The 12,500-nt window shown below is 49.8% G+C and overlaps 1 protein-coding gene across 1 annotated transcript in view; it reads right to left on the bottom strand.

Moving 5' to 3' along the window:
* The window catches only part of klf7a (Kruppel-like factor 7a), a 33,909-nt gene that overhangs the window by 10,341 nt on the left and 11,068 nt on the right, over nucleotides 1-12,500 (bottom strand). The window contains exon 2 of the mRNA XM_048234284.1: nucleotides 183-882. Coding sequence (XP_048090241.1) covers nucleotides 183-882 — 700 coding nt within the window. The remainder of the gene's footprint in view (nucleotides 1-182; nucleotides 883-12,500) is intronic.

Here is a 12,500-nt window from a genome sequence, read left to right as displayed (position 1 = left end):
TGTGTGTGTGTGTGTGTGTGTGTGTATGTGTAGTGGGCACATTATCCACATATAGTCTGTGTGTGTGTGTGTCTGTATGTGTGTGTGTGTGTGTGTGTGTGTGTGTGTGTGTGTGTGTGTGTGTGTGTGTGTGTGTGTGTGTGTGTGGGTACTATGTTATGCCCGATGTCCAACACCCTTACCTGTGTGTGTCCTTTGGTGCGCCTTCAGATGGGAGCTCTTGGTGTAAACCTTCCGGCAGCCGTTGAACTGGCAGCGGTGCACCCTCTTCTTGTTCTCGGGGACCTCCCCTCCTCCAGTGGCCACCGTTCCACCTCCGGACCCCGGGCAGGCGCCTGCCTCGCCCCCGTCATCGCCACCACCACCGCCACCTCCGCCGCCGGACCCCAGCCGGGCGTGGGCCAGAGGCAACGCGTGGGCAGCCACCAGCTTGGCGGCGCTGAGGCCCACTTTGCGCGCCACCAGCTTGAGCGTGAGCGTGCCGTCCGCCGAGGCGCTGAGGGTCTGCGCGGCTGCCGGCTTGACCAGGTGACGGCCCAGCTCCGGGGAGGAGGGCGGCGTCAGCGAGGTGACGGCGCTCAGCTGCGCCGCGTTGACCCCTCCGGAACCGGAACTGGCCCCCGCCGCCACTGCCGCCGCCCGAGGGTCCGGGCTCTGGGTGCCGGACGGTGGCGATGGGTGCTCCCGCTCCCGAGGCGGGCTGAGAAGCGGCGGAGGGGGGCTGGGCGGCTCGGCCAGACCGGGCAGCAGCGGGTCAGTGAGCTCCTCCTCGCTGTCGGACTTAGAAAAGGACGGGGTGAGCAGGCTGTCCAGCTCCTCGTCAAAGAGCTCCGAGAGACGTTTGGGTTCCGTCTGCAGGTAGCGCTCCAGCTCCAGGCAAGTCTGACCAAGAGAAAACAGGCGACGAACAGGTTAGATGGGAGATCCACTCACCGCTTGGCATCACAGTTAGGCATCAAGGGCTTGTCCACTCAACAAGTCAACAAGAGCTACACAGCTCAAAAGTTTGTCTGGTTGGATACACATTTTCCTAAGTTCAGTGCCTTGTCAAATATCCAACAAATTACTTGAAAAAACCTGCAGTTGGATTGACACGTGAAACAAACTAGTAACTTCACAACCAGTGATTAAAACTTGCCACTTCCGATGCCAAAATTGAAGACCAAGGAAGGCCCGAGAGCTTATGTAAAGAACTCTTCTCCAGTAATTGAAGTTGCTTAAGATAAAAAACGAAATGCAAAATGACTAAATGTCAGCGGGCTAGTCCCCTTGCCACCGGTGCATCTGCAGAGCACATACTGTGGGAGGATTTCACCGGTGAAGGAGATAAATCTCAAATCCCCAAATCCGACCGACACCATCCATTTGCATTCCCCTTAATCAGGTCATTCTTCAGCGCATATTTATGTACATTTCTGTTCGGGATTTGGGAAGGTGAGCGAGTCTCCTTAAAAAAAGCATTCATCAGCTTCAGTCACCTGCTTTTAGTCCACCTGTTCCTAATTCCCCTGACCTAGTTAGATGTTATTTACAGAATGCCGTCGCTGGGCTCGCCGCGGGTGCGCTAACTAGCACCACCTCACGTCGGGCTACAAATATGTATCTGTGGCACCTCGATTCATTCGCCACGTGCCGTTTATTTTCCTCTCTCTCCACCTCCTCTGTTTCTGCTAACCGCGGCCCTTGACTGCGAGCAGACAGAATGTCTCTATTCCATATTACCTGCTTGGGCAGGTCTTCAGAGATGGATGCTTAGGTGGTGATAGATGACTGTGGATAGACTAGGGGACCCACCGGAGCTGGTGGCTGCGTTCTGTGCTGGCCTGGATTTCACGCCGCTCCGCCCTTTATGGCGGGAAATAGCTCCTTATTGTGCGGCGATATGGATCAGGCTGGGCTATAAAGCCATCAGTGTCGGGTCATTTCTTTTGAATGGTCCCCCTATCTCCATCACCACCACCAGTTCCCGCACCCCTCCACCCTTACCCAAACTCCTTACGTTCCTCCTTAATTCGAGCTGAACACCTGGAGAGGGAGCCTATACCGTCGTCTTCTGCCTGGAGACGGGCAGACTAAACGCCGCCATAGAGCGTTTGTGTCCTTTCATGCTTCGCGTGAACGTGAGTGTGGCTGGCATCGTTGTCGTGGTCTTGTCGCCTGCTAAATGATTTTGACTGCTGAACTGGGCCGCGAAGAGAGAGAAAAAAAACATCTTTCATCTTCCTATTCCACACTCCTGTCTCCCTCCATACACACACACACACACATACACACACACACACACACACACTCACAGACACACACACACACACACCTCACACCACATCGAAATTTGATTTCATTAGGGGATTTGTCCATTTCACAAAATGGTGGCTGACATAAATAGTTTCATTATGAGATGAGAGCAGTTCCTTTCAAGACAAACTCCCACCTTTTATTTGCATCCGTGGTTCACACCTCATACCAATGCAAGCGTCTGTTGCTAGGCAATGGGAGTTTGCCTTTCAGTGTCCCCCATCCCCCCCACCCCCATTTCTTGCTCGCATTTTTTTTTCTTCCTTTACAGCAAAAGAATGTCAGCGCTTTGCAAAAGGAGTTGAAAGCATTTGCATATAAACATCTAATTCAAAGGCTTTCCAGGAAAGCCATGTAAACAAGAGAGTGAGCAATAGGGAGAGAGAGGAGACAGAGACAGCGTCTCACAATGCGCTCCATTTCTGCTCTTCTCCGTCTCACTTTTTCCTTCCAGGGGGCTTAGGGGAGTCTGCACGCTTGTTTATTCCACGTCTCGTTCCCGCATGATGGAGAGCGGGCGTCAGCGCACCTGCAAATTGGAGCGCGTCCATCTCAGCCTGATTACTGCAGCCACTGAAGATGATGCACATCGTTAATCAGTGGCTTCCTATAAGGGTGGACAGAGAGTTCTGGATCTTGGGTTACAATGCAAACTAAGCTCCTTATTTTTTTTCTCTCTCTCTCATTCTAGCCGTTTATCTCTCTCTCTCTCTCTCTCTCTCTCTACTCTTGTGCAGTTTGTCAATGCACCATGAGCTGATGAGCAATTAGCCACTCAAATGACCCAGCAAAGAAAGACTCTTGATTCAGTTAAACTGCTGGAGGGCAGTGTGTATGTGCCACTGTGTATGTGTGTGTGCATTTGTGTGTGTGTGTGTCTGTCTGTGTCTGTGAGAGAGAGAGAGAAGAGAGATAGAGATAGAGATAGAGATAGAGATAGAGGGAGAGATAGAGATAGAGATAGAGAGAGAGAGAGAGATAGAGAGAGACATATCTCTGTTGGGAGGTGGGAGGGAATTTGCATTAATGTACACCTTTCTGAGTGTATATTATTTTGCTCATATGTATCATACATTCTCATGTATTTTACACATTTACGTGTGTGTGCGTGTGTGTGTGTGTGTGTGTGTGTGTGTGTGTGTGTGTGTGTGTGTATGTGTGTGTGTGTATATGTGAGTGGTTCTTCCTGTGGGCGAATATGATCTGCATTTATGTAAGTATGTGGGCTGCCTGTGCATTAAGGTCCAAGTGTGAGAGCATGTGTATGTGCATGAGCATGCCTATGGCTGTGTTGAAGAGTGTCTGTGCGCTGTGTGTGTTTGAGATGTATGGAAGTATGGATGCTGTAGGCATTAGACAGTGTGTCACTCGGCGTGTGTGTGTGACTAGGTGAAATATGTCACACACTGTGTGTGGTCTCTATTTGTGTCCAAGCATATGCGTGTATGTCGTATATGTGTATGTGTGTGTGTGTGTGTGTGTGTGTGGTCTCTGTTTGTATGTCCAAGCATATCTGTGTGTGTGTGTGTGTGTGTGTGTGTGTGTGTGTGTGAGTAAAAGTGTGGTGTGGAGTACAAGTGCCTGAATAATCCTCCACCCCCCTCGTCTTGGTTCAAGCCGATATGGAGCACTGACATTTAAAGCGAATCCTCTCTGCAGGCGACTCGCCACTGACACGGAGGGGGTGTGTGTGTGTGTGTGTGCGCGCGTGTGTGTGTGTCGTAGCGGCCTGGTGCCCCCCCAGGCCTCGCGGTCAGCCGTGTCAGGTCGCCCCGGTGTTCGACTGTCGAGCGTGTGTGACAGCAAACTGGCAGAATGGGGGTTTGGGGGTGTGTGTGTGTGTGTGTGTGTGTGTGACAAGGAAAAGGGCAGACGAGGGTTCAGCGAGGGTGTGTGACAAGCGAAGGGGACCAGACGGCATGTATTTCACACACACACACACACACACATGCAGGCATGCACATACACATACACGAACACACACACACACACACACACATATATATAGTTGCTTTTGGAGGTTAGGTATATACAGTATATGCGTTAAAGTGTTAATGTGTTCAGACAGGAATGGTGTGCAAACGTGTATGTGTATGATTTCCAGGGTGGATTTTGGCGCGTCGGTATGTATGTAGTGCTTTTGGGTGTAATGTGTATATAGTATAGTATAGCAAGTAACTTCCAGGAGGTCTAAGGTATGTCTGAGTGTGAAGCGTCTGAAATGTATGTAGAGCTGCAGTACTGCTATATGTGTGTGTTTAAATGTGTATCGAAGCCTTTGTCGAACCATACAGTAGCTATCTTGGTCAAGTCATAAAGGTGTATAGATAGTGATGTCTGTGTGTGTGTGTGTGTGTGTGTGTGTGTGTGTGTATATATCTGTGTGTACTGTGTGTGTGTGTGTGTGTGTGTGTGTGTGTGTGTGTGTGTGTGTACTATGTATGTCTGAAATGTGTGTGAGCGAGCTGGGCATGCGCTAGCTGACCGGGCCTTTTCTCCTCCCTTATCTCACCCAGACGTTTCTCTCTCTCTCTCTCTCTCTCTCTCTCTCTCTCTCTCTCTCTCTCTCTCCTCTCTCTCTCTCTCTCTCTCTCTCTCTCTCTCTCCCTCACCCCCACCCCCATCCCCATCCCCCTATCTCTATCCCCCTAGCCTCTGAGGTAGTGACATTCAGCGGGTATTGTTACAGAAATATGGCAGTAGATTCAATTCACCAATTTGGGTGTGTGTCTGTGCCTCTACTTGTGTGTGTGTGTGTGTGTGTGTGTGTGTGTGTGTGTGTGTGTGTGTGTGTGTGTGTGTGTGTGTGTGTGTGTGTGTGTGTGTGTGTGTGTGTGTGTATGTGTGTGTGTGTTAGTGTGCTTAGAAATAAGACTCAGTCAGTGTGTCTGTGTGTGTGTGCTTGTGTGTGTCTCAATATATGAAAGCCAATGTGAGTTATGACGATCAGGGTTTTGATATCCGAGTTCAAATGAGTTACCACTGGGCGGTAGTGAGCTGACTGAAATCTGAGACCGTTAATCAGTTGTGAGTGAGATGGAAAGCAATAAGCTTCCTCAGTAATCCCACAAGAGAGGAGGAGGCAAACACATAAAAAATGTAGTAGGATTTTTATCACTTCATCATAAAAAAAAACAGTAACATGAATAGTCTTTTGTCACTTCACCATTTGTGTCTTGATCTTGGAGTTGGTCTAAAACTGGTATTTAAGTGGAGATGGCTCATATAGAATTAGTAAAAGGAGCAGCAACCCATATCTCCTCGAATATTCCAAGACATCCCTTGCTGTGGTGAAAATTGCACTTGCACAGCAGCTGTGGCGCCAATTTGGAAGAGCAATGGCTTAATTGGGGCACACACACACACACACACACACACACACACACACACATACACACACACACACAAACACACACACACACACACACAAGCTAATAAAAAGAGGCCAGGTGACTAACCTTCAAATCTTCTGCTAAGAACTCTTCCCCCATTTCCCCTCTGTTCTGCGTCACCTGTTCCCGTATGAAAACGGAGCCAAACATTGATCTGAACCAGAGTCGGCGCTCGAGCAGGTCTGTCTAACAGTGAGTCATCAGGTGACGCTCACGCTCCGCCACAGCTATCATAACAAAGCCTTCGGGGGGCTAAGGCTTGGACGTGGACGCCGTCACGAACGCGGCAGACAGGCTTTGAAATCCACGGCCGAACCGTAAGGGGAAGAGGTTGTGGTCACAGACAATAGGTGGATTGTCCACCGCCACACCTAGCGCAAACAATGACGGGAGCGTCCGCCTTGCTGTCTTTCACACAAAACGCACGTACAAATACATGTGCTGTCTTCCCCCACACACACACACATCTAACCATTTAACTCTGTGTTTGTGTGCACACAAACGTCCAAGCCCAGCACACACATGCACACTCACTTTCAAAAAAATCTAATTATCTGAGAGCATCGGAGTGGAGAGGAAGCCTTCGTGGACCCCTTGTTGACATTTCACACCGCAAAACAGAGAAGCTCCTGTCAAGCCGCCCTGGATCGCCTCTGATAAAGTGACTCATCTATGACTGAGCCCGGCAGCCTGAACAGCTGAGAATATGAGAGTGTGAAATATGAAACACGCTCGTGTCAATCACGCGACAGGGCATGTTTCTCTCTCCCTCTCCCTGTGTTTTTCCCCTCTCTCTCTCTCTCTCTCACCTCCCCTTCCTACTCTCTCTTTCTTCATTTCTCTCTGTCCGTCTCTCTCCACTGAGTGGTGTAATACACAGCCCAAGAAGGAGCAGATCTAACAGGGGCCTGCTGAGCAATTATCCCTCCGTCTCACTCTCCGTCCCAACACCTGTGACACCATGCCGTTCTTGCTCTTCCATCTTAGCGCCTCAGTTGCCGGGCCATTCCATTAGCTCTAGTCCCCCCCCCCCCTTGCCCCGGCCCTGGCCCCGCCCCCTCAGGCTGCACCCCAGTTCATCACATTAGTCTTGCCCTTTCAGCTAGACGTCATCCGGCGCTGAGCAGTCGGCTAGCCTAGCTCTGGGGCACTGCTAATTCAGCCTTTTACACAGGTCTCTGGCCACAGTGCTGCGCGGGCCCATTATGTTGGCCAAGCCTATTAGATAGTTTCTCAGCACTCTGCTCTTTGCTGTCCCATTCACTCTCTGGCACAGACACACACACACTCTCTCTCTCTCTCTCTCTCTCTCTTTCTCTCACACACACACACGCGCGCACACACACACAGAGACACACAAATCAAACCACAATTAGTCAAGTAGACAGACAGACATACACAACACAACACACACACACACACACACAAATCAAACCACAATTAGTCAAGTAGACAGACAGACATACACAACACAACACATACACACACAAATCAAACCACAATTAGTCAAGCAAACAGACAGACACACATACACAACACATTTACACACACACACACACATACACTTCATTTCCACCCTGTCATGGTCTAGTCTATATGCCCCTGCGCCACACAAGCCAATTAGCATCAGAATGCTACCTCCCACAGGCAGATAGCAGCCAAGCCTAATAAAAAAGTGGTTATAAAAATGAATGAATAGCCCATAGTCACCCAGCAGACGGATAAAATGCAAACAGCTGTTAAGTGAGATGAGGCAGATATGGCCTATTAATTTTGGGGGTGATTTAGGGGTCCTCCCTCTCCTGGCCCCTGGCCATCAGTGCCAAAGTGCAGCAACAGCTTCCAGAAAGCGATGGGCACAGCGGGGTTATTTGTCAAGTCAGGTGCTTGTCCTCCAGCACACTGCATTTGTCAATGCCCCCCCCCACACACACACACTTCCCCCCTCCCCCAACTCCCAACCATCCCCAAAAAGTGCTTGCAGCCACCACGATCCATTTCTGTGATGTCAACGGAGCTGTGTACTGCTAGATTCCAATCTCCCGCAACTGATAGCAAAATTGGTTGCAGGAGCGGGTGGCGATAAATACGCCTCGCGCAGACATTTATATATATATTTTTTTTTTCACCACACAATATAGTTGTACACACAACTGCACGCTACATGCACTCAATGCGAATTAAATGTGCATGTGGATAAGCATTCGTCTTCCTTATCCTTGACCGATCTTTCAGCCATTTGACCTTCAGCCACTGTCCCATCATAAGCATTCACATCACACGTTGGCAGCTTAAGGCTGCCTAATTAGTGTTCCAGAGCAAACAAGAAGGAGGGTCACTGGCGGGCACTAGGCACAGTCTTAGAACCCCCATCATTTGCATTGAGGAGAGTCAAGAGGCTTCTGAACGCCCCACTCCCCCCACTACAACCCAGCATAACATTTAGGAGCAATCAGTGAATGTTATGTTCACAGTGGCTCTTGACTGATGAGTCTATGGAGTGATGCCTATCCAGACACTCATTCGAGCCGATCATTGATCGGAGATGGGCCCATCAGTCAGTAGGGGACACACAAATGACCACCTGCCAGCGGTTTGATTCAGGCGGGAGGGAGAGAGAGAGAGATGGGTGGCTAGGCTGGTTGGATGGGCTGGCTGGCTGTCTGTCTGGACCCTGCAACCTCCACCACCACCTCCACCGCCACCCCCACCCTTGCCTGGTGGTAGCCAATCGATACGCAGGAGGGTAGGAAATGATGGGGCGGCAAGTGAGCTCATCAGGGCTGGCCCTCACGACTCGTAGAACCGGGGATTTACAACCGGCCCGGCCAGTGCCTAAAAATAATTCCACCTACACACACGGCACTCTCCTTCTCTCTCTCCCACACACACACACACACACACACACACACACACCGACATATGCTCCCACAGACACACTGGCCCATACACACAAATACACAGTACACACTCACACACACTTAGGCAGCCAGCTACTTGGATACAAGGGCAAAGACGGCAGCCGGCATGTTGTTTAAAGGCCGTTTAAAGGACACGCGGAACGAGCCAAGCTGAGCGCTCCGCTGCCCCCGGATAAAAGAGCACATCAGCGATGCCTGCACAAAACCACACTTCACAGGCCTTCCAAATTCCTCAATTTAATGCAATTGATTTAAATGTAACAACACGCAGCAGAGGGCCCACTCTTGTGCAGTTGCCGAGGCAGTAGGGCTTGATGTGAGCTGATGCTTAGTGACACCGTTAAGCAGCCGTAAAAGCAGAGCCGGCCTTGTGAAATGAATCCTGGGAAGGTCTGTTGACACAAGCACTAATCGGGCCACAGGGCAGAAGGAAGCCTAACAATAAGCCCTTGGCTAAAGATATTATTGCCTCAACAGCCAAGCAAATTTGTCATCTGCCTATTGACGAATGGTTTTGTCCTTTTCGAGCTGCATCCCACCAGCAACCCCTCTTCGCCCCACTGTATGTTGTATAAGCGTTGCGATGATAAGGGGATAGGAAACGATGGCTTAATTACGTGCATGCTTATCAGGTTGGCGGCAAGCCTCCGTAATATAATCCTATTCGTTACGAAAATCGCACGCGAGTTACCTGACGCAGCTCATTTTTGGACGACGCGCCCGTTTTTTTTCTCTTTCTCCCCCCTCTGTTTCCACAGCTGATAAGTGACAGGCGAGACTACATCTGCTCCGACATAACACCAATTAAGGAATCGCAGTTCTGCACACAGACCCTCACTGCTTTTCACAAGCCAAAAAGCCAATAAACACCCGCGCCGCCCCCTCCCAATATTGCTATCATCTCAAGCTCCCCCATGCACGGCCCTAAAGGGAGAACGAGTACCGTAATTAGCCATAAAACAGCGCCGCGGATGCCAGCAGATCAATCAGGGCATGGCCATTTGAAATTAGGGATGGGGGGGGGGGGGGTGAGGCTAGGGGAAGGGGAAGGGGGGGGGGACAGATTGGAGGGGCCGTATTTGCCGTCGTTTGGATCCCTGCTGAGGCTTCCTCCCCCCCCCATATTCCATATTCTGTTTCACATTAATTTTGAGGACATATAGAATTTGTTTTCATAGCTGCATCACATGCATTGTGGATGGTGCGCTTGGTTGTCCACAGTTGCACTAAAGGGCTCTGAATTTGTTCCCCAGGCTTTAATCACTTTAAGAAGTAAACACATCCACCTTCATAACACACACATGCTTATCTGAAACCAATATTATTAAAATGACATATGGGGTATAATAAATGACTAACACATGCACGTGTTTAAACATAATTTGGCCGTGAAAAGCCACGATGAAAAATAGTCATCTCAGGAACATGACACCGCCTTTTATTCAATGATATATTATTACATAACAGACTGGTATATGCCATCTGTTCAAATGACAAGTTTAATGATTTAACATTGTTTTTTTTGCTTTGAGTTCTTCCCTAAATGGATCCCATTATAAATTGGCACTATGCTGAGCATTATCTCTTCGCGAGTTTGTAGTTTTTGCAGTGCAATTCAAATATGCTTATTAAACTGCCATCTCAGACAATAAAGAGCCCACTGGCTAATTTATCTGGCAGGATGGAATACATGAATATGGCCTAATTTTTCTCGGCTCAACTGACACCGCAGTCCTCCTTATCCATTTTCCCAGTTGCACGTTGGGGTGCTAAAACCAACCCAGGTTAGAGGTCATTCACTCGGACACAGAGTTTGACCCAGACACTACATCAGCAAAGCCACGTCAAGCGTGCAGTGTCCTCTTTGTCCACGCTGTGACCTTGCTCCGCGCTCCCTGCGTTCACCCTGCTCACTCAGCCTCTGTGCTAAGTGCAGATCTACTGCCTGCTGCCTGGTGGGTGAGAGAGTGCACAGGAGTTGGAATTTGAATTTCGACTCTCCCCCAGCAATTCTGATTTGATAAGACTCACCACCGAAAAACGCGGAAAAAAAGAAAAAAAAAGAGGGAGAGAAAAAACGCTGGTAAAATCTGCATGTGAAAAAAAAGTGTGAAAGCTTAATCTCACGTTACAAAAGGGGGGGAAAAAAACAACATCAGAATTCCGGAAGCCAGATCCCGTGGTGCTCAACAAAAGCCAGCCCACTGTATTTTCGATGATTAGCAGTCTAAATTGCCTGGACCATGCTGTGAAAACACCCCCCGCGAGGCTGTACATTTCAATGAAGATGACGGCCTCGAAGAAGAGAACGGGGGGATAATCCCACCGACTATGCCAATAGCTGGCCACACTCTGGACAGATCCCCCGTCTCTCTTTAACTGGATTTGGTCGGTGCTGCTGTTTATCTGCGAGTCGGTCGCCTCGCAGGACCCGCCTGCCTGCCAGCGTCGACTAATCTAATCAGGATCCGGCTATTTTCATTAAACCACTCTATGTGCATTAGCCCACAGCATGGCTCCACAGAGAGGAGGGGAGGGGGAGAGAGGATGGGGTGGGCTGGCTGGCGGGTGGGCAGGCAGGGGGGGGGGCTGATGGCATAGTGGTGGTAGCTGCACGGGTAGCACTTTGCCTCAGCGGAGGGTTAACAGTATGTTGCCAGACGTAGGGAGTCTGCCCAGAGGATATAGAAGAGACCCCAACTCTGGCACGAGGCAGAGGGCTAATCTTCAGGGGGGGGGGGCACAATGAACGGGGAGGATCTGCTAGGAGATAGCAGGGGGAAACAAAAGAGATGATTAGGAGGGAGGAAGGGGGGTCGGGGGAATGAGGCAATCTGGACGGACAGCAGCAAGACTCAGGGGACTAGCAAGGGCAGCCTCTTGCCACCCAAAAGGCCTGCACAGGACAATGCACGCCTCATGCATGTGTGAGTAGACAGAAGATGGTTTTCGCTCCAGCCTCCAGGAGTGTGCTGCGTTGGCACTGTCCCAGCCACAATGTGGCATACTCCGAAATGTATTCATTTGTTGAGTAGACATGCTGCATTAGCTGTGGCAGCCTGCCCATCTCCATGCTTGTTCTCAACCAAATGAGCTGAAATCAGCAGCAGCAGCAGCAACAGCAGCAACAGCAGTGCACAAGTTATCCTGACATCCAGATAAGAACAACCCGAACATCTACCTTCTGGTATAACTAAAGAGAGCATCTGGCACTTCCACTTATTTCTCACTGAGGAAACAATTTGTTTTCCCTTCTTCCTCCTCCTCTTCCTAGACTCGAGTGGCTGCTATCAGCTCGGTTTGTATCTCCACGCTCAGTCCTTGGCATGCTGTGACTGGAGAATTGGTCACAGCACTAAGGGAATTTGCCGAGGACCTGTCGGTGCCAGAGTGCCGTGCCTTAGTCCGAGCTTCCATTTCCTCTCCAACCGTCTCTCTACGAAGAGGCCTCCAGGATATGCGATTGAGTCATGTCCAAAGGAGATAACTGAAGTAATACCTCCGTAATGCTCAAGACTGGCTAAGCCTTGGAGCATACTGTACCGAGTTAACGCTAAATCCCTTTTACAGCACCTAGAGTGGTGGAATTGGTTCTCCTCCATACAGTTGTTCTATTTTTTTTGTCTGTGTGTGTGTGTGAAAGTGTGTGTGTCTTCTTTTTTGGCACTGGCTAGTGAAGCACACAACTGAGGGTGCTTTCACTTTGATTGGAACAGATATGCTTCGGTGGGTTTCAGACAAGAGGTATTGTAGACAAGCCTACCCAAGGGAGTGGGGAAAAGGAGGGGGAAGTAGGACACTGAGACACACACACACACACACACACACACACACACACACACACACACACACACACAGACCAACACACCCACTAAGACACACACCAACATAC

This window comes from Alosa alosa, chromosome 23, assembly GCF_017589495.1.
Source record: "Alosa alosa isolate M-15738 ecotype Scorff River chromosome 23, AALO_Geno_1.1, whole genome shotgun sequence".
In the NCBI taxonomy this organism is placed as follows: domain Eukaryota; kingdom Metazoa; phylum Chordata; class Actinopteri; order Clupeiformes; family Clupeidae; genus Alosa; species Alosa alosa.
Note: the sequence above shows the minus strand (reverse complement) of the source record. Positions and strands in the feature narration are given on the sequence as shown.